Source organism: Carcharodon carcharias, chromosome 36, assembly GCF_017639515.1.
Source record: "Carcharodon carcharias isolate sCarCar2 chromosome 36, sCarCar2.pri, whole genome shotgun sequence".
In the NCBI taxonomy this organism is placed as follows: Eukaryota; Metazoa; Chordata; class Chondrichthyes; order Lamniformes; family Lamnidae; genus Carcharodon; species Carcharodon carcharias.
Window position 1 is genome coordinate 1,978,879 of NC_054502.1, and position 22,149 is coordinate 2,001,027.

Here is a 22,149-nt window from a genome sequence, read left to right on the forward strand (position 1 = left end):
CCACGTGACTAACGTCGGCACACCGTGCGACCGGATTGGTCGCCGTGCGCCCCACCACGTGACTAACGTCGGCACACCGTGCGACCGGATTGGTCGCCGTGCGCCCCACCACGTGACTGATGTCGGATTGGTCGCCGCGCGCCCCACCACGTGACTGATGTCTGTACCACGGGACGGAGGTCTGGTCCCCACGTGACCAGGTCGGTCGCCGTGCGCCTCACCACGTGACCGGGGTTGATTGACAGGAGCCGCGCACACCACGTGACCCGGGCGCGTTGCTCTGACGCCGCGGCTCCTGCTCCCGCTCCTCACTGGGCCTAATGGATTCTGCTGTTCAGCTTCGCCAGCGGCAGTATGGCTCAGCTCTGCCCATCGCAGGTGAGAGGGGAGGGGAGGGGAGGGGGGGCGGCTCCTCCTTAAATAAACTGAACCTAAGCGGCAGCTTCCCCCCCCCCCAACCCCCCCCCCCCATCTCGGTCAGTGACCGGAGCCGCCGGACGGGAACCGAACCGGGTCCCCGGCCTCAGGGAGCAGCGACCTCCCTTTTCCGGGGCCCCAATGGCCGCACTTCCCTTCGGCTCAGACATCCGCTCCCGGTGCCTCATCCCCGGCCTTGCCTGAGAGAGAATCCACGGCACCGGGTGGAGGCCGCGAGGGAGGGAACCGTTCTTTTTATTTCGGGGATTCTGGGCGTGGGACCCGGGTTATCGGGACCCGGGTTATCGGGACCCGGGTTATCGGAGCGCGGGAATTAGGGACGCGGGTTATCGGGACGCGGGAATTAGGGACCCGGGTTATCGGGGCGCGGGAATTAGGGACCCGGGTTATCGGGACGCGGGAATTAGGGACCCGGGTTATCGGGGCGCGGGAATTAGGGACCCGGGTTATCGGGACACGGGTTATCGGGGCGCGGGAATTAGGGACCCGGGTTATCGGGGCGCGGGTTATCGGGGCGCGGGAATTAGGGACCCGGGTTATCGGGGCGCGGGTTATCGGGGCGCGGGAATTAGGGACCCGGGTTATCGGGGCGCGGGAATTAGGGACCCGGGTTATCGGGGCGCGGGAATTAGGGACCCGGGTTATCGGGGCGCGGGTTATCGGGGCGCGGGAATTAGGGACCCGGGTTATCGGGGCGCGGGTTATCGGGGCGCGGGAATTAGGGACCCGGGTTATCGGGTCGCGGGTTATCGGGGCGCGGGAATTAGGGACCCGGGTTATCGGGGCGCGGGAATTAGGGACCCGGGTTATCGGGGCGCGGGAATTAGGGACCCGGGTTATCGGGACCCGGGTTATCGGGACCCGGGTTATCGGGACCCGGGTTATCGGGACGCGGGAATTAGGGACCCGGGTTATAGGGGCGCGGGAATTAGGGACCCGGGTTATCGGGGCGCGGGAATTAGGGACCCGGGTTATCGGGACCCGGGTTATCGGGACCCAGGTTATCGGGACGCGGGAATTAGGGACCCGGGTTATCGGGACGCGGGAATTAGGGACCCGGGTTATCGGGACCCGGGTTATCGGGACCCGGGTTATCGGGGCGCGGGAATTAGGGACCCGGGTTATCGGGACCCGGGTTATCGGGACCCGGGTTATCGGGGCGCGGGAATTAGGGACCCGGGTTATCGGGACGCGGGAATTAGGGACCCGGGTTATCGGGACGCGGGAATTAGGGACCCGGGTTATCGGGACGCGGGAATTAGGGACCCGGGTTATCGGGACGCGGGAATTAGGGACCCGGGTTATCGTGACGCGGGAATTAGGGACCCGGGTTATCGGGGCGCGGGAATTAGGGACCCGGGTTATCGGGACGCGGGAATTAGGGACGCGGGGTGCTAGGGACACGGCGATTCAGCCCCTTGAGCCTGTTCCACAATGGGATAGGATCATGGCTGATCTGCTTGTGGCTTCAACTCTTACTTTCAACTCTTACTTTCAACTCTTACTTTCAACTCTTACTTTCAACTCTTACTTTCAACTCTTACTTTCAACTCTTACTTTCCTGTCTACTCCCTTGTCAATTAAGAATTTATCTAACAGCTTGAGAAATATTCCTTGAACCTGTGGTCATTGGGGAAGAGAATTCCACAGACTCCAGAACATTCTCATCTCCCTCTCAAATGGGGGACCCCTTATTTTGAAACTCTGTTCCTCAGTTCTCTCCCACAAGGGAAAACACCTAGTCAGCATCCACCCTGTTTCAATACGATCACCTCTCAATTCTTCTAAACTCCAATGGATACAGACCCAATCCGTGCAACCTTTCCTCATAAAGCAATCTCTCCATCCTAGGAATCAGTCAAGTGAATTTTTCCTGAACTGCTAATGCAATTGTGTAATTTCTTCATTAAGGAGACTAAAACTGTATATGGTTAATCTAGATGTGGTCTCACAACCTCCCTGTACAACTGTAACAAAAATCCCCTACTTTTATATTCCATTCCCCTTGCAATAAATAACATTCCATTTCCCTTCCTAATCACCTGCTGTACTTGCATACTAACATTTTGTGATTCATGGACCAAGACCCAGATCCCTCTGTACTGTAGAGTTATGCAATCTTCATTTTAATAATATGCTGTTTTTATTCTTCCTGCCAAAGTTCATATTTTCCCACATTGTACTCCATCTGCCAAATTTTTGCCCATTCACTTAACCTATACTTAACTTAATCTATATCCCTTTGCAGACTCCTTATGTCCTCATCAAACTTACTCTCCTACCTATCTGCATCATCAACAAATGTAGCAACCATATACTTGTTTCCTTCATCCAAGTCATTGACGTAGATTATAAATACTTGAGGCCTCAACACTGATCCCTGTGGCACCTCCACTAGTTACAGCTTGCCAACCTGAAACTGACCCATTTACCCTTACTCTTTGTTTCCTGTTAGCTAACCAAATTTCTGCCCATGCTAATTACACCATGAACTTTTATTTTGTGTAGTAACCTTTGATTTAGCATCTTATCAAATATCTTTTGGAATTCCAATTATACCACATCTATACGTTCCCTATTATCCATGTTGCTTGTTACTACAAAGAGCACTAATTAGTCAAATGATATTTTCTCTTCACAACGTTTTGACTCTGCCTGATTGCATTAACATTTTCGAAGTGCCCTGCTATAACCTCCTTAATAGATTCCAGCATTTTCTCTAAGACGGATGTTAGGCTAACTGGCCTGCAGTTTCCTGCTTTCTATCTCCCTCCTTTCTTGAATAGAGGAATTTACTGCAATCTGATGGGACCTTTCTAGAATCTAGGGAAGTTTGGAAAAATTACAACCACTGCATCTATCTCCATAGCCATTTCTTTTAAGATCCTAGGATGAAGTCTATCCCAAGAGGACTTGTGGGCCTTTAATTCTAATAGCTTTCTCAGTACCCTTTCCCCAGTGTTTGTTTTAAGTTCCTTCTTTTCGCCTCTTGATTTTACAAATATTTCTCGGATGTTAATTGTGTCTTCCACAGTGAAGACAGGTACAAAATCTCTGCTCCAAGTCTGCCATTTTCTTATTTCCCATTATATTTCCCTGACACACACTCCAGAAGATTTTAATTTATAAATATTTGTAGAAACCTAGCTTTCTCTCATACTCTAATTTGTTCTTTTTTCGAGTTGTTCTTTGCTGATTTTTAAGTTCTGTCCAATCTTCTAACCTACCACTAGTCTTAGCAGAAGAAATCTATATATGTTTTCAATTTAATACTATTGTTAACTTCATTGGTTAGACATGGATAGTGCATCTTTCTCACTGGAATGTATCTTTGCCGAGTATTATGAAATATATACTAAATGTCTACTACTGTGTCTTTACTGACCTACCCCTTAATTAATTTAGCAGTTTACGTTAACTCTTGTGAGTCGAACAATAAACTAACAAAATCAGGGAGAAAATAAGTTCATTTTAGCCACGTGTCATCTTACCTCTTAATTGCTTTTATTTAAGTTTAAAACACTAGTCTTAGACCCACTCTTCTCTCCCTCAAACTGAATATGAAATTTATCATGTTATGGTCGCTACTACCTGGAGGCTCCTTTACTATAAGGTTATTAATTAATCCTATCTCATTGCATATTACCAGATCTAGAATAGGGCTGTATGGAGGTGGTTTATTGTTTAGGTGAGGGTTTATTTCTGAAATGGGCTATATTGAGGAGGCTTAGTATTGTGGGGTTTTTTAGAGGGGTTTTAGTGCTGAAATGGTGCTTTTTGAGGGTTTATTGCTGTGGCAGGGCGTTTTATCATGGGGAGTTTTGCTGACCTTTGGGTGGGGCGTTTTTATTAATGCTAATGGTTTATTGCTGAAAATGTTTGCTGAAGCAGGACTACTGTTTAGTTTGAGGATTTATTTGAGGATGCTTGTTCAGTTGGTGCTTACTGAGGTAATCTGTGGCTGATATGGAAGTTTATCGATGAGGTTTCCCTGAGTTGGTTTATTAAGTTTGAAGGTTTACTGAGGTGGTTGCTCTGAGGATGTTTACTGAGGTAGTTTTTTGTTAGTGGTGAGGATATTGAGTTCAGTTCTGTTGAAGGGTCATGAGGACTCGAAACGTCAACTCTTTTCTTCTCCGCCGATGCTGCCAGACCTGCTGAGTTTTTTCAGGTAATTCTGTTTTTGTTTTGGATTTCCAGCATCCACAGTTTTTTGTTTTTTATCTATTGAGTCCAGTGTGTTTATTGAGGCTCTTCAATGCTGAACTTGAGGTGGCTTCTTTGAGGCTGTTTTATTGAAGTGGTATGATTATTGAGAATGTTTATTAAGGTGTAGTGAGGGTCTTTAAGGCTGAGCTTTGCTTGCTTCCTCCCAGGCTGTTTACTGAGGGCAGTTAATGCTGAGTTTGGGGTTTTATGTGTTTGAGGAGAGTTATTGAGGGGAGATAACTACTGTGGATATTGACTGAAGTGATTTAATGCTATTTGTTTGTTTATTGAGGGGATTTATTGCTCATTTCTATTGAGTTTGGCGTTTACTGTGCTTTTTTGGGGGTTTGCTCCTGCTGAAGGCTGTGCTTTTTTGGGGGGGGTGTCTCCTGCTGAAGGCTGTGCTTTTTTGGGGGGGTGTCTCCTGCTGAAGGCTGTGCTTTTTTGGGGGTTTGCTCCTGCTGAAGGCTGTGCTTTTTTGGGGGTTTGCTCCTGCTGAAGGCTGTGCTTTTTTGGGGGTTTGCTCCTGCTGAAGGCTGTGCTTTTTTGGGGGTTTGCTCCTGCTGAAGGCTGTGCTTTTTTGGGGTAAGGATGGTTGAGTTTGGGAGGGGGGGGTTTACCACCGATGGCTGCTGTCTGGCCCCCTATGGTAGGGGGCCTGTTGCAGCTGGTAGCTGGGGTTTTGAGGGTTTTACTGCTGGGACTTGGGGTTTTGCCGCTTATGTTTTTTGGGGTTGTGTGGGGGGGGAAGGTTGCTGCTTTTTTGGGGGAGGGTTGGTTGATACAGCCTTGGGGGGGAGGTATTGATGGCTGCAGCCCTGGGGGCGGGGCACGGGGGCGGCCGTTTTGGGGGAGGGGCCTCGGGTGGAGGGGCGGGGCCGGCCGTTTTGGGGGAGGGGCGCGGGTGGAGGGGCGGCCCAGGGGCGGGGCCGGGGCCGGCGGCGGTGGCTCGGGGGCGGGGGCGGGGCCGGAGGCAGCGGCTCGGGGGCGGGGGCGGGGCCGGCGGCAGCGGCTCGGGGGCAGCCGTTTTGGGGGAGGGGCTCGGGTGGAGGGGCGGGGCGGGGGCGGGGCCGGCGGCGGCGGCTCGGGGGCGGGGCCGGCGGCGGCCGCCGCCCGGGGTTTGGGGATTTTGGCTGGTTTTACTCTGGGGAAAGGTTGAACGGGTCAGTCCCGCGCTGACGTCACGAGCCGGCGCCGCCATTTTCTCTCTGCTTCGCCGCCATTTTGCAGAAGAGCGAAAATCATCTTAAAAACGGGCAAATCCGGCCCGGCAGATCCGGCCCGCCCGGCCCGCCCGCCCGCACCGGCAAATCCGGGCCGCGCCGATTTAATACCCGAGTGAGCCGGCGGCCTGTCCGGACTCCCCATTCATTCTTTGTTCCGCCCCGGGCCTGCGAGCTATTGAAGGTGCATGTGTTGGGGAAAGAGGGTGAGTGGGGCGGGGGTAACGGGGTGTATGGAGGGTAATTAGGGAAGAGTCAGGGGGAGAGGAGGTGCGGTAATGGTGTGGATGGAGGGTAATTAGGGAAGAGTCAGGGGGTGGGGTAATGGTGTGGATGGAGGGTAATTAGGGAAGAGTCAGGGGGTGGGGTAATGGTGTGGATGGAGGGTAATTAGGAAGAGTCAGGGGGTGGGGTAATGGTGTGGATGGAGGGTAATTAGGGAAGAGTCAGGGGGTGGGGTAATGGTGTGGATGGAGGGTAATTAGGGAAGAGTCAGGGGGTGGGGTAATGGTGTGGATGGAGGGTAATTAGGGAAGAGTCAGGGGGAGAGGGGGTGGGGTAATGGTGTGTATGGAGGGTAATTAGGGAAGAGTCAGGGGGTGGGGTAATGGTGTGTATGGAGGGTAATTAGGGAAGAGTCAGGGGGTGGGGTAATGGTGTGTATGGAGGGTAATTAGGGAAGAGTCAGGGGGAGAGGGGGGTGGGGTAATGGTGTGTATGGAGGGTAATTAGGGAAGAGTCAGGGGGAGAGGGGGTGGGGTAATGGTGTGGATGGAGGGTAATTAGGGAAGAGTCGGGGGAGAGGGGGGTGGGGTAATGGTGTGTATGGAGGGTAATTAGGGAAGAGTCAGGGGGAGAGGGGGTGGGGTAATGGTGTGGATGGAGGGTAATTAGGGAAGAGTCAGGGGGAGAGGGGGTGGGGTAATGGTGTGGATGGAGGGTAATTAGGGAAGAGTCAGGGGGAGAGGGGGTGGGGTAATGGTGTGGATGGAGGGTAATTAGGGAAGAGTCAGGGGGTGGGGTAATGGTGTGGATGGAGGGTAATTAGGGAAGAGTCAGGGGGTGGGGTAATGGTGTGGATGGAGGGTAATTAGGGAAGAGTCAGGGGGTGGGGTAATGGTGTGGATGGAGGGTAATTAGGGAAGAGTCAGGGGGAGAGGGGGTGGGGTAATGGTGTGGATGGAGGGTAATTAGGGAAGAGTCAGGGGGTGGGGTAATGGTGTGGATGGAGGGTAATTAGGGAAGAGTCAGGGGGTGGGGTAATGGTGTGGATGGAGGGTAATTAGGGAAGAGTCAGGGGGTGGGGTAATGGTGTGTATGGAGGGTAATTAGGGAAGAGTCAGGGGGTGGGGTAATGGTGTGTATGGAGGGTAATTAGGGAAGAGTCAGGGGGAGAGGGGGGTGGGGTAATGGTGTGTATGGAGGGTAATTAGGGAAGAGTCAGGGGGAGAGGGGGTGGGGTAATGGTGTGGATGGAGGGTAATTAGGGAAGAGTCGGGGGAGAGGGGGGTGGGGTAATGGTGTGTATGGAGGGTAATTAGGGAAGAGTCAGGGGGAGAGGGGGTGGGGTAATGGTGTGGATGGAGGGTAATTAGGGAAGAGTCAGGGGGAGAGGGGGTGGGGTAATGGTGTGGATGGAGGGTAATTAGGGAAGAGTCAGGGGGAGAGGGGGTGGGGTAATGGTGTGGATGGAGGGTAATTAGGGAAGAGTCAGGGGGTGGGGTAATGGTGTGGATGGAGGGTAATTAGGGAAGAGTCAGGGGGTGGGGTAATGGTGTGTATGGAGGGTAATTAGGGAAGAGTCAGGGGGTGGGGTAATGGTGTGTATGGAGGGTAATTAGGGAAGAGTCAGGGGGTGGGGTAATGGTGTGGATGGAGGGTAATTAGGGAAGAGTCAGGGGGTGGGGTAATGGTGTGTATGGAGGGTAATTAGGGAAGAGTCAGGGGGAGAGGGGGTGGGGTAATGGTGTGGATGGAGGGTAATTAGGGAAGAGTCAGGGGGAGAGGGGGTGGGGTAATGGTGTGGGTGGAGGGTAATTAGGGAAGAGTCAGGGGGAGAGGGGGTGCGGTAATGGTGTGGATGGAGGGTAATTAGGGAAGAGTCAGGGGGAGAGGGGGTGGGGTAATGGTGTGGATGGAGGGTAATTAGGGAAGAGTCAGGGGGTGGGGTAATGGTGTGGATGGAGGGTAATTAGGGAAGAGTCAGGGGGAGAGGGGGTGCGGTAATGGTGTGGATGGAGGGTAATTAGGGAAGAGTCAGGGGGAGAGGGGGTGGGGTAATGGTGTGGATGGAGGGTAATTAGGGAAGAGTCATGGGGTGGGGTAATGGTGTGGATGGAGGGTAATTAGGGAAGAGTCAGGGGGAGAGGGGGTGGGGTAATGGTGTGGGTGGAGGGTAATTAGGGAAGAGTCAGGGGGAGAGGGGGTGCGGTAATGGTGTGGATGGAGGGTAATTAGGGAAGAGTCAGGGGGAGAGGGGGTGGGGTAATGGTGTGGATGGAGGGTAATTAGGGAAGAGTCAGGGGGTGGGGTAATGGTGTGGGTGGAGGGTAATTAGGGAAGAGTCAGGGGGTGGGGTAATGGTGTGGATGGAGGGTAATTAGGGAAGAGTCAGGGGGTGGGGTAATGGTGTGTATGGAGGGTAATTAGGGAAGAGTCAGGGGGTGGGGTAATGGTGTGTATGGAGGGTAATTAGGGAAGAGTCTGGGGAGGGGGTGATGTAATGGTGTGGATGGAGGGTAATTAGGGAAGAGTCTGGGGAGGGGGTGATGTAATGGTGTGGATGGAGGGTAATTAGGGAAGAGTCAGGGGGTGGGGTAATGGTGTGGATGGAGGGTAATTAGGGAAGAGTCAGGGGGAGAGGTGGTGGGGTAATGGTGTGGATGGAGGGTAATTAGGGAAGAGTCAGGGGGTGGGGTAATGGTGTGGATGGAGGGTAATTAGGGAAGAGTCAGGGGGAGAGGTGGTGGGGTAATGGTGTGGATGGAGGGTAATTAGGGAAGAGTCAGGGGGTGGGGTAATGGTGTGTATGGAGGGTAATTAGGGAAGAGTCAGGGGGTGGGGTAATGGTGTGGATGGAGGGTAATTAGGGAAGAGTCAGGGGGAGAGGTGGTGGGGTAATGGTGTGGATGGAGGGTAATTAGGGAAGAGTCAGGGGGTGGGGTAATGGTGTGTATGGAGGGTAAGTAGGGAAGAGTCAGGGGGTGGGGTAATGGTGTGGATGGAGGGTAATTAGGGAAGAGTCAGGGGGTGGGGTAATGGTGTGGATGGAGGGTAATTAGGGAAGAGTCAGGGGGTGGGGTAATGGTGTGGATGGAGGGTAATTAGGGAAGAGTCAGGGGGTGGGGTAATGGTGTGGATGGAGGGTAATTAGGGAAGAGTCAGGGGGTGGGGTAATGGTGTGGATGGAGGGTAATTAGGGAAGAGTCAGGGGGTGGGGTAATGGTGTGGATGGAGGGTAATTAGGGAAGAGTCAGGGGGTGGGGTAATGGTGTGGATGGAGGGTAATTAGGGAAGAGTCAGGGGGTGGGGTAATGGTGTGTATGGAGGGTAATTAGGGAAGAGTCAGGGGGTGGGGTAATGGTGTGGATGGAGGGTAATTAGGGAAGAGTCAGGGGGTGGGGTAATGGTGTGGATGGAGGGTAATTAGGGAAGAGTCAGGAGGTGGGGTAATGGTGTGTATGGAGGGTAATTAGGGAAGAGTCAGGGGGTGGGGTAATGGTGTGGATGGAGGGTAATTAGGGAAGAGTCAGGGGGTGGGGTAATGGTGTGTATGGAGGGTAATTAGGGAAGAGTCAGGGGGAGAGGGGGTGGGGTAATGGTGTGGATGGAGGGTAATTAGGGAAGAGTCAGGGGGAGAGGGGGTGGGGTAATGGTGTGGGTGGAGGGTAATTAGGGAAGAGTCAGGGGGAGAGGGGGTGCGGTAATGGTGTGGATGGAGGGTAATTAGGGAAGAGTCAGGGGGAGAGGGGGTGGGGTAATGGTGTGGATGGAGGGTAATTAGGGAAGAGTCAGGGGGTGGGGTAATGGTGTGGATGGAGGGTAATTAGGGAAGAGTCAGGGGGTGGGGTAATGGTGTGTATGGAGGGTAATTAGGGAAGAGTCAGGGGGTGGGGTAATGGTGTGTATGGAGGGTAATTAGGGAAGAGTCAGGGGGTGGGGTAATGGTGTGGATGGAGGGTAATTAGGGAAGAGTCAGGGGGTGGGGTAATGGTGTGTATGGAGGGTAATTAGGGAAGAGTCAGGGGGAGAGGGGGTGGGGTAATGGTGTGGATGGAGGGTAATTAGGGAAGAGTCAGGGGGAGAGGGGGTGGGGTAATGGTGTGGGTGGAGGGTAATTAGGGAAGAGTCAGGGGGAGAGGGGGTGCGGTAATGGTGTGGATGGAGGGTAATTAGGGAAGAGTCAGGGGGAGAGGGGGTGGGGTAATGGTGTGGATGGAGGGTAATTAGGGAAGAGTCAGGGGGTGGGGTAATGGTGTGGATGGAGGGTAATTAGGGAAGAGTCAGGGGGAGAGGGGGTGCGGTAATGGTGTGGATGGAGGGTAATTAGGGAAGAGTCAGGGGGAGAGGGGGTGGGGTAATGGTGTGGATGGAGGGTAATTAGGGAAGAGTCAGGGGGTGGGGTAATGGTGTGGATGGAGGGTAATTAGGGAAGAGTCAGGGGGAGAGGGGGTGGGGTAATGGTGTGGGTGGAGGGTAATTAGGGAAGAGTCAGGGGGAGAGGGGGTGCGGTAATGGTGTGGATGGAGGGTAATTAGGGAAGAGTCAGGGGGAGAGGGGGTGGGGTAATGGTGTGGATGGAGGGTAATTAGGGAAGAGTCAGGGGGTGGGGTAATGGTGTGGGTGGAGGGTAATTAGGGAAGAGTCAGGGGGTGGGGTAATGGTGTGGATGGAGGGTAATTAGGGAAGAGTCAGGGGGTGGGGTAATGGTGTGTATGGAGGGTAATTAGGGAAGAGTCAGGGGGTGGGGTAATGGTGTGTATGGAGGGTAATTAGGGAAGAGTCTGGGGAGGGGGTGATGTAATGGTGTGGATGGAGGGTAATTAGGGAAGAGTCTGGGGAGGGGGTGATGTAATGGTGTGGATGGAGGGTAATTAGGGAAGAGTCAGGGGGTGGGGTAATGGTGTGGATGGAGGGTAATTAGGGAAGAGTCAGGGGGAGAGGTGGTGGGGTAATGGTGTGGATGGAGGGTAATTAGGGAAGAGTCAGGGGGTGGGGTAATGGTGTGGATGGAGGGTAATTAGGGAAGAGTCAGGGGGAGAGGTGGTGGGGTAATGGTGTGGATGGAGGGTAATTAGGGAAGAGTCAGGGGGTGGGGTAATGGTGTGTATGGAGGGTAATTAGGGAAGAGTCAGGGGGTGGGGTAATGGTGTGGATGGAGGGTAATTAGGGAAGAGTCAGGGGGAGAGGTGGTGGGGTAATGGTGTGGATGGAGGGTAATTAGGGAAGAGTCAGGGGGTGGGGTAATGGTGTGTATGGAGGGTAATTAGGGAAGAGTCAGGGGGTGGGGTAATGGTGTGGATGGAGGGTAATTAGGGAAGAGTCAGGGGGTGGGGTAATGGTGTGTATGGAGGGTAATTAGGGAAGAGTCAGGGGGTGGGGTAATGGTGTGTATGGAGGGTAATTAGGGAAGAGTCAGGGGGTGGGGTAATGGTGTGTATGGAGGGTAATTAGGGAAGAGTCTGGGGAGGGGGTGATGTAATGGTGTGGATGGAGGGTAATTAGGGAAGAGTCTGGGGAGGGGGTGATGTAATGGTGTGGATGGAGGGTAATTAGGGAAGAGTCAGGGGGTGGGGTAATGGTGTGTATGGAGGGTAATTAGGGAAGAGTCAGGGGGTGGGGTAATGGTGTGTATGGAGGGTAATTAGGGAAGAGTCTGGGGAGGGGTGATGTAATGGTGTGGATGGAGGGTAATTAGGGAAGAGTCTGGGGAGGGGGTGATGTAATGGTGTGGATGGAGGGTAATTAGGGAAGAGTCAGGGGGTGGGGTAATGGTGTGGATGGAGGGTAATTAGGGAAGAGTCAGGGGGAGAGGTGTGGGGTAATGGTGTGGATGGAGGGTAATTAGGGAAGAGTCAGGGGGTGGGGTAATGGTGTGGATGGAGGGTAATTAGGGAAGAGTCAGGGGGAGAGGTGGTGGGGTAATGGTGTGGATGGAGGGTAATTAGGGAAGAGTCAGGGGGTGGGGTAATGGTGTGTATGGAGGGTAATTAGGGAAGAGTCAGGGGGTGGGGTAATGGTGTGGATGGAGGGTAATTAGGGAAGAGTCAGGGGGAGAGGTGGTGGGGTAATGGTGTGGATGGAGGGTAATTAGGGAAGAGTCAGGGGGTGGTAATGGTGTGTATGGAGGGTAATTAGGGAAGAGTCCGGGGGTGGGGTAATGGTGTGTATGGAGGGTAATAGGAAGAGTCGGAGGGGGTGATGTTAATGGTGTGGATGGAGGGTAATTAGGGAAGAGTCTGGGAGGGGTGATGTAATGGTGTGGATGGAGGTAATTAGGGAAGAGTCAGGGGGTGGGGTAATGGTGTGTATGGAGGGTAATTAGGGAAGAGTTCAGGGGGTGGGGTAATGGTGTGTATGGAGGGTAATTAGGAAGAGTCTGGGGAGGGGGTGATGTAATGGTGTGGATGGAGGGTAATTAGGGAAGAGTCTGGGGGGGGTGGATGTAATGGTGTGGATGGAGGGTAATTAGGGAAGAGTCAGGGGGTGGGGTAATGGTGTGGATGGAGGGTAATTAGGGAAGAGTCAGGGGGAGAGGTGGTGGGTAATGTGTGGATGGAGGGTAATTAGGAAGAGTCAGGGGGGGGGGTAAATGGTGTGGATGGAGGGTAATTAGGGAAGAGTCAGGGGGAGAGGTGGTGGGGTAATGGTGTGGATGGAGGGTAATTAGGGAAGAGTCAGGGGGTGGGGTAATGGTGTGTATGGAGGGTAATTAGGGAAGAGTCAGGGGGTGGGGTAATGGTGTGGATGGAGGGTAATTAGGGAAGAGTCAGGGGGAGAGGTGGTGGGGTAATGGTGTGGATGGAGGGTAATTAGGGAAGAGTCAGGGGGTGGGGTAATGGTGTGTATGGAGGGTAATTAGGGAAGAGTCAGGGGGTGGGGTAATGGTGTGGATGGAGGGTAATTAGGGAAGAGTCAGGGGGTGGGGTAATGGTGTGTATGGAGGGTAATTAGGGAAGAGTCAGGGGGTGGGGTAATGGTGTGTATGGAGGGTAATTAGGGAAGAGTCAGGGGGTGGGGTAATGGTGTGTATGGAGGGTAATTAGGAAGAGTCAGGGGGAGAGGGGGTGGGGTAATGGTGTGGATGGAGGGTAATTAGGGAAGAGTCAGGGGGAGAGGGGGTGGGGTAATGGTGTGGGTGGAGGGTAATTAGGGAAGAGTCAGGGGGAGAGGGGGTGCGGTAATGGTGTGGATGGAGGGTAATTAGGGAAGAGTCAGGGGGAGAGGGGGTGGGGTAATGGTGTGGATGGAGGGTAATTAGGGAAGAGTCAGGGGGTGGGGTAATGGTGTGGATGGAGGGTAATTAGGGAAGAGTCAGGGGGTGGGGTAATGGTGTGTATGGAGGGTAATTAGGGAAGAGTCAGGGGGTGGGGTAATGGTGTGTATGGAGGGTAATTAGGGAAGAGTCAGGGGGTGGGGTAATGGTGTGGATGGAGGGTAATTAGGGAAGAGTCAGGGGGTGGGGTAATGGTGTGTATGGAGGGTAATTAGGGAAGAGTCAGGGGGAGAGGGGGTGGGGTAATGGTGTGGATGGAGGGTAATTAGGGAAGAGTCAGGGGGAGAGGGGGTGGGGTAATGGTGTGGGTGGAGGGTAATTAGGGAAGAGTCAGGGGGAGAGGGGGTGCGGTAATGGTGTGGATGGAGGGTAATTAGGGAAGAGTCAGGGGGAGAGGGGGTGGGGTAATGGTGTGGATGGAGGGTAATTAGGGAAGAGTCAGGGGGTGGGGTAATGGTGTGGATGGAGGGTAATTAGGGAAGAGTCAGGGGGAGAGGGGGTGCGGTAATGGTGTGGATGGAGGGTAATTAGGGAAGAGTCAGGGGGAGAGGGGGTGGGGTAATGGTGTGGATGGAGGGTAATTAGGGAAGAGTCAGGGGGTGGGGTAATGGTGTGGATGGAGGGTAATTAGGGAAGAGTCAGGGGGAGAGGGGGTGGGGTAATGGTGTGGGTGGAGGGTAATTAGGGAAGAGTCAGGGGGTGGGGTAATGGTGTGGATGGAGGGTAATTAGGGAAGAGTCAGGGGGTGGGGTAATGGTGTGGATGGAGGGTAATTAGGGAATAGTCAGGGGGAGAGGGGGGTGGGGTAATGGTGTGGATGGAGGGTAATTAGGGAAGAGTCAGGGGGAGAGGGGGTGGGGTAATGGTGTGGGTGGAGGGTAATTAGGGAAGAGTCAGGGGGTGGGGTAATGGTGTGGATGGAGGGTAATTAGGGAAGAGTCAGGGGGTGGGGTAATGGTGTGTATGGAGGGTAATTAGGGAAGAGTCAGGGGGTGGGGTAATGGTGTGTATGGAGGGTAATTAGGGAAGAGTCAGGGGGTGGGGTAATGGTGTGGATGGAGGGTAATTAGGGAAGAGTCAGGGGGTGGGGTAATGGTGTGGATGGAGGGTAATTAGGGAAGAGTCAGGGGGAGAGGGGGTGGGGTAATGGTGTGGATGGAGGGTAATTAGGGAAGAGTCAGGGGGTGGGGTAATGGTGTGGATGGAGGGTAATTAGGGAAGAGTCAGGGGGTGGGGTAATGGTGTGGATGGAGGGTAATTAGGGAATAGTCAGGGGGAGAGGGGGGTGGGGTAATGGTGTGGATGGAAGGTAATTAGGGAAGAGTCAGGGGGAGAGGGGGTGGGGTAATGGTGTGGGTGGAGGGTAATTAGGGAAGAGTCAGGGGGTGGGGTAATGGTGTGGATGGAGGGTAATTAGGGAAGAGTCAGGGGGTGGGGTAATGGTGTGGATGGAGGGTAATTAGGGAAGAGTCAGGGGGTGGGGTAATGGTGTGTATGGAGGGTAATTAGGGAAGAGTCAGGGGGTGGGGTAATGGTGTGGATGGAGGGTAATTAGGGAAGAGTCAGGGGGTGGGGTAACGGGGTGGATGGAGGGTAATTAGGGAAGAGTCAGGGGGAGAGGTGGTGGGGTAATGGTGTGGATGGAGGGTAATTAGGGAAGAGTCAGGGGGTGGGGTAATGGTGTGTATGGAGGGTAATTAGGGAAGAGTCAGGGGGTGGGGTAATGGTGTGGATGGAGGGTAATTAGGGAAGAGTCAGGGGGTGGGGTAATGGTGTGTATGGAGGGTAATTAGGGAAGAGTCAGGGGGTGGGGTAATGGTGTGGATGGAGGGTAATTAGGGAAGAGTCAGGGGGTGGGGTAATGGTGTGGATGGAGGGTAATTAGGGAAGAGTCAGGGGGAGAGGGGGTGGGGTAATGGTGTGGATGGAGGGTAATTAGGGAAGAGTCAGGGGGTGGGGTAATGGTGTGGATGGAGGGTAATTAGGGAAGAGTCAGGGGGAGAGGGGGGTGGGGTAATGGTGTGGATGGAGGGTAATTAGGGAAGAGTCAGGGGGTGGGGTAATGGTGTGGATGGAGGGTAATTAGGGAAGAGTCAGGGGGTGGGGTAATGGTGTGGATGGAGGGTAATTAGGGAAGAGTCAGGGGGAGAGGTGGTGGGGTAATGGTGTGGATGGAGGGTAATTAGGGAAGAGTCAGGGGGTGGGGTAATGGTGTGGATGGAGGGTAATTAGGGAAGAGTCAGAGGGTGGGGTAATGGTGTGGATGGAGGGTAATTAGGGAATAGTCAGGGGGAGAGGGGGGTGGGGTAATGGTGTGGATGGAGGGTAATTAGGGAAGAGTCAGGGGGAGAGGGGGTGGGGTAATGGTGTGGGTGGAGGGTAATTAGGGAAGAGTCAGGGGGTGGGGTAATGGTGTGGATGGAGGGTAATTAGGGAAGAGTCAGGGGGTGGGGTAATGGTGTGGATGGAGGGTAATTAGGGAAGAGTCAGGGGGTGGGGTAATGGTGTGTATGGAGGGTAATTAGGGAAGAGTCAGGGGGTGGGGTAATGGTGTGGATGGAGGGTAATTAGGGAAGAGTCAGGGGGTGGGGTAATGGTGTGGATGGAGGGTAATTAGGGAAGAGTCAGGGGGAGAGGGGGTGGGGTAATGGTGTGGATGGAGGGTAATTAGGGAAGAGTCAGGGGGTGGGGTAATGGTGTGGATGGAGGGTAATTAGGGAAGAGTCAGGGGGTGGGGTAATGGTGTGGATGGAGGGTAATTAGGGAATAGTCAGGGGGAGAGGGGGGTGGGGTAATGGTGTGGATGGAAGGTAATTAGGGAAGAGTCAGGGGGAGAGGGGGTGGGGTAATGGTGTGGGTGGAGGGTAATTAGGGAAGAGTCAGGGGGTGGGGTAATGGTGTGGATGGAGGGTAATTAGGGAAGAGTCAGGGGGTGGGGTAATGGTGTGGATGGAGGGTAATTAGGGAAGAGTCAGGGGGTGGGGTAATGGTGTGTATGGAGGGTAATTAGGGAAGAGTCAGGGGGTGGGGTAATGGTGTGGATGGAGGGTAATTAGGGAAGAGTCAGGGGGTGGGGTAACGGGGTGGATGGAGGGTAATTAGGGAAGAGTCAGGGGGAGAGGTGGTGGGGTAATGGTGTGGATGGAGGGTAATTAGGGAAGAGTCAGGGGGTGGGGTAATGGTGTGTATGGAGGGTAATTAGGGAAGAGTCAGGGGGTGGGGTAATGGTGTGGATGGAGGGTAATTAGGGAAGAGTCAGGGGGTGGGGTAATGGTGTGTATGGAGGGTAATTAGGGAAGAGTCAGGGGGTGGGGTAATGGTGTGGATGGAGGGTAATTAGGGAAGAGTCAGGGGGTGGGGTAATGGTGTGGATGGAGGGTAATTAGGGAAGAGTCAGGGGGAGAGGGGGTGGGGTAATGGTGTGGATGGAGGGTAATTAGGGAAGAGTCAGGGGGTGGGGTAATGGTGTGGATGGAGGGTAATTAGGGAAGAGTCAGGGGGAGAGGGGGGTGGGGTAATGGTGTGGATGGAGGGTAATTAGGGAAGAGTCAGGGGGTGGGGTAATGGTGTGGATGGAGGGTAATTAGGGAAGAGTCAGGGGGTGGGGTAATGGTGTGGATGGAGGGTAATTAGGGAAGAGTCAGGGGGAGAGGTGGTGGGGTAATGGTGTGGATGGAGGGTAATTAGGGAAGAGTCAGGGGGTGGGGTAATGGTGTGTATGGAGGGTAATTAGGGAACAGTCAGGGGGTGGGGTAATGGTGTGGATGGAGGGTAATTAGGGAAGAGTCAGGGGGTGGGGTAATGGTGTGTATGGAGGGTAATTAGGGAAGAGTCATGGGGTGGGGTAATGGTGTGGATGGAGGGTAATTAGGGAAGAGTCAGGGGGTGGGGTAATGGTGTGTATGGAGGATAATTAGGGAAGAGTCAGGGGGTGGGGTAATGGTGTGGATGGAGGGTAATTAGGGAAGAGTCAGGGGGTGGGGTAATGGTGTGGATGGAGGCTAATTAGGGAAGAGTCAGGGGGAGAGGGGGTGGGGTAATGGTGTGGATGGAGGGTAATTAGGGAAGAGTCAGGGGGTGGGGTAATGGTGTGGATGGAGGGTAATTAGGGAAGAGTCAGGGGGAGAGGGGGGTGGGGTAATGGTGTGGATGGAGGGTAATTAGGGAAGAGTCAGGGGGTGGGGTAATGGTGTGGATGGAGGGTAATTAGGGAAGAGTCAGGGGGTGGGCTAATGGTGTGGATGGAGGGTAATTAGGGAAGAGTCAGGGGGAGAGGTGGTGGGGTAATGGTGTGGATGGAGGGTAATTAGGGAAGAGTCAGGGGGTGGGGTAATGGTGTGGATGGAGGGTAATTAGGGAAGAGTCAGGGGGAGGGGTAATGGTGTGGATGGAGGGTAATTAGGGAAGAGTCAGGGGGAGAGGGGGGTGGGGTAATGGTGTGGATGGAGGGTAATTAGGGAAGAGTCAGGGGGTGGGGTAATGGTGTGTATGGAGGGTAATTAGGGAAGAGTCAGGGGGAGAGCGGTGTGGGGTAATGGTGTGGATTGAGGGTAATTAGGGAAGAGTCAGGGGGAGAGGGGTGTGGGGTAATGGTGTGGATGGAGGGTAATTAGGGAAGAGTCAGGGGGTGGGGTAATGGTGTGTATGGAGGGTAATTAGGGAAGAGTCAGGGGGTGGGGTAATGGTGTGGATGGAGGGTAATTAGGGAAGCGTCAGGGCGAGAGGGGGTGGGGTAATGGTGTGGATTGAGGGTAATTAGGGAAGAGTCAGGGGGAGAGGGGGGTGGGGTAATGGTGTGTATGGAGCGTAATTAGGGAAGAGTCAGGGGGTGGGGTAATGGTGTGGATTGAGGGTAATTAGGGAGGAGTCAGGGGGTGGGGTAATGGTGTGGATGGAGGGTAATTAGGGAAGAGTCAGGGGGAGAGGGGGGTGGGGTAATGGTGTGGATTGAGGGTAATTAGGGAAGAGTCAGGGGGAGAGGGGGGTGGGGTAATGGTGTGGATTGAGGGTAATTAGGGAAGAGTCAGGGGGTGGGGTAATGGTGTGGATGGAGGGTAATTAGGGAAGAGTCAGGGGAGAGGGGGTGGGGTAATGGTGTGGATGGAGGGTAATTAGGGAAGAGTCAGGGGGAGAGGGGGTGGGGTAATGGTGTGGGTGGAGGGTAATTAGGGAAGAGTCAGGGGGTGGGGTAATGGTGTGTATGGAGGGTAATTAGGGAAGAGTCAGGGGGTGGGGTAATGGTGTGGATGGAGGGTACTTAGGGAAGAGTCAGGGGGTGGGGTAATGGTGTGTATGGAGGGTAATTAGGGAAGAGTCAGGGGGTGGGGTAATGGTGTGGATGGAGGGTAATTAGGGAAGAGTCAGGGGGATAGGGGGTGGGGTAATGGTGTGGATGGAGGGTAATTAGGGAAGAGTCAGGGGGTGGGGTAATGGTGTGGATGGAGGGTAATTAGGGAAGAGTCAGGGGGAGAGGGGGTGGGGTAATGGTGTGGATGGAGGGTAATTAGGGAAGAGTCAGGGGGTGGGGTAATGGTGTGGGTGGAGGGTAATTAGGGAAGAGTCAGGGGGTGGGGTAATGGTGTGGATGGAGGGTAATTAGGGAAGAGTCTGGGGAGGGGGTGATGTAATGGTGTGGATGGAGGGTAATTAGGGAAGAGTCAAGGGGAGAGGGGTGTGGGGTAATGGTGTGGATTGAGGGTAATTAGGGAAGAGTCAGGGGGTGGGGTAATGGTGTGTATGGAGGGTAATTAGGGAAGAGTCAGGGGGAGAGGGGGGTGGGGTAATGGTGTGGATGGAGGGTAATTAGGGAAGAGTCAGGGGGAGAGGGGGGTGGGGTAATGGTGTGGATGGAGGGTAATTAGGGAAGAGTCAGGGGGAGAGGGGGGTGGGGAAATGGTGTGGATGGGGGGTAATTAGGGAAGAGTCAGGGGGAGAGGGGGGTGGGGTAATGGTGTGGATGGGGGGTAATTAGGGAAGAGTCAGGGGGAGAGGGGGGTGGGGTAATGGTGTGGATGGAGGGTAATTAGGGAATAGTCAGGGGGAGAGGGGGGTGGGGTAATGGTGTGGATTGAGGGTAATTAGGGAAGAGTCAGGGGGAGGGGTAATGCTGTGGATGGAGGGTAATTATGGATGAGTCAGGGGGAGAGGGGGGTGGGGTAATGGTGTGGATGGAGGGTAATTAGGGAAGAGTCGGGGAGAGGGGGGTGGGGTAATGGTGTGGATTGAGGGTAATTAGGGAAGAGTCAGGGGGAGGGGTAATGGTGTGTATGGAGTGTAATTAGGGAAGAGTCAGGGGGTGGGTTAATGGTGTGGATTGAGGGTAATTAGGGAAGAGTCAGGGGGTGGGGTAATGGTGTGGATAGAGGGTAATTAGGGAAGAGTCAGGGGGTGGGGTAATGGTGTGGATGGAGGGTAATTAGGGAAGATTCAGGGGATGGGGTAATGGTGTGGTTGGAGGGTAATTAGGGAAGCGTCAGGGTGACGGGGGTGGGGTAATGGTGTGTATGGAGGGTAATTAGGGAAGAGTCGGGGTGGGGTAATGGTGTGGATGGAGGATAATTAGGGAAGAGTCAAGGGGAGAGGGGGGTGGGATAATGGTGTGGATGGAGGGTAATTAGGGAAGAGTCAGGGGGAGAGGGGGGTGGGGTAATGGTGTGGATGGAGGGTAATTAGGGAAGAGTCAAGGGGAGAGGGGGGTGGGGAAATGGTGTGGATGGAGGGTAATTAGGGAAGAGTCAGGGGGAGAGGGGGTGGGGTAGTGGTGTGGATTGAGGGTAATTAGGGAAGAGTCAGGGGGTTGGGTAATGGTGTGGATGGAGGGCAATTAGGGAAGAGTCAGGGGGTGGGGTAATGGTGTGGATGGAGGGTAATTAGGGAAGAGTCAGGGGGTGGGGTAATGGTGTGTATGGAGGGTAATTAGGGAAGAGTCGGGGTGGGGTAATGCTGTGGATGGAGGGTAATTAGGGAAGAGTCAGGGGGTGGGGTAATGGTGTGGATGGAGGGTAATTAGGGAAGGGTCTGGGGAGGGGGTGAGGTAATGGTGTGGATGGAGGGTAATTAGGGAAGAGTCAAGGGGAGAGGGGGGTGGGGTAATAGTGTGGATGGAGGGTAATTAGGGAAGAGTCAGGGGGAGAGGGGTGTGGGGTAATGGTGTGGATTGAGGGTAATTAGGGAAGAGTCAGGGGGTGGGGTAATGGTGTGGATGGAGGGTAATTAGGGAAGAGTCAGGGTTGGGGTAATGGTGTGGATGGAGGGTAATTAGGGAAGCGTCAGGGCGAGAGGGGGGTGGGGTAATGGTGTGGATCGAAGGTAATTAGGGAACAGTCGAGTAGAGGGGGAGGGGGTGTGAGGGGGGTGGGGTAACTGGATCGAGGGAATTAGGGAAGAGTCGGGGAGAGGGAGGGGGTGGGGTAACAGTGTGGATCGAGGGTAATTAGGGAAGAGTCAGGGGGGAGGTGTGAAATGTAATTATTGACACATTTGTCTTCACTCCTGTTGCTGCTGGCGGTGGGTGGGGAGAATATTGGTACATCAGTAGAAATAACTTCCATTGTGTTAGCCCAAGACATCTGTTCACAGCCAGTGATTTCTTTTTCAGTAGACAGAGAAATATTTGAAGTAATATTTATTTTTGTCGGTGGCAGGCCCTAGATTTCACAATGAAATGGCAGGACCGCTCTGTCTACCACATGCTTCTGAAAGGCCGACTGATCTGTGTGTATCAGCTGAAGCTTCTTGATCGAGATTTTATTTAGAGTACATATAAAGAGAAATGAAACAAAATGAAATTAGAATCCACCTCTAGGGTTGGCTCTTCAGCTGGTGTCCTGACAGTCTGATGAGCAACAGGATATTTCATTGAAGCTTCATATCTTCATGAGTTTTGCATGTGGACAATGTGAATCGCAGTATTCAGAGCTTGGCTTTCTTCATAACAGTTATATATCCAATGGGATTTATTTCACATTTCTGATGAAAAGTTAATAATTTGGCTGTAACCAGTCAGTTTTTCCCACAAGGGCATATCCACATCATTGCAGAGCAAGTTGTATTTTCTTAATGACTTGAACAGTGGTGGGGTAGGTTATCTCTCTGTCTGTGCATGCAAATATTTCCACTATGATTTCTGAACAAGTGTTACTTTCACATGGACAAACTTGTGGCTGTTGGTGTAAATTCCAAGGACTGTCTTTCTGGAGATTGTTTCAGCAACAATATGTTGACCTCAGGGACCCCCAAGATCCTTGTTTGAAAGATATGTTTTTACAACAATCGACAATGGTTTTGTGGTCATCATTATACTTTTAATTCCAGGTTTTTATTGAATTCAAATTCCATTTCTGGGATTTGAACCCCGGTCCCCAGAGCATTACCCTTAGGTCTCTGGATTACTAGTCCAGTGACAATACCATTGCACCATCACCTGCCCCTATAGAGTCGTAATTCAACGATAATGATCTGAGCTTCTGGTAAACCATTATTTTAATTCTCCACCTTGCTCTCATGCCCAGCTCTGCCCTTTGCCTCCTGCAGTGTTCTAGTGAAGCTCAACATAAGCTGAAGGAATGGGACTTCATCTTTCGATTAGGCACTGTAAAGCCTTACAGATTCAACATTGAGTTCAGCAATTCCATCCATGATCTCTATGCCCATCTTGTTTCCTATTTCTGTGGAGAGATAAAGAGTTAACATTTCAGGTCAATGACCTTTCATCAGAACTGCAAGACAATTACTGATTCAGCGACTCCACCTTCATCCCCAACAATAAGTGCAAGTAGACTTCTT

At 53.2% G+C, this 22,149-nt stretch overlaps 1 protein-coding gene across 5 annotated transcripts in view; it reads left to right on the top strand.

The window, feature by feature from the left end:
• Nucleotides 1-224: 224 nt before the first annotated feature.
• chtopa (chromatin target of PRMT1a) overlaps nucleotides 225-22,149 on the top strand; it is a 97,272-nt gene continuing 75,347 nt past the window's right edge. Inside the window, exon 1 of one of the 5 annotated variants that reach the window (XM_041179750.1) lies at nucleotides 225-378. In XM_041179750.1, coding sequence (XP_041035684.1) covers nucleotides 321-378 — 58 coding nt within the window. In that variant the 5' untranslated portion in view covers nucleotides 225-320. Of the gene's footprint in view, nucleotides 379-5,935; nucleotides 6,077-22,149 lie in introns of those variants that run through there. The other 4 variants (XM_041179751.1, XM_041179755.1, XM_041179753.1 and 1 more) reach the window with 4 other exon arrangements.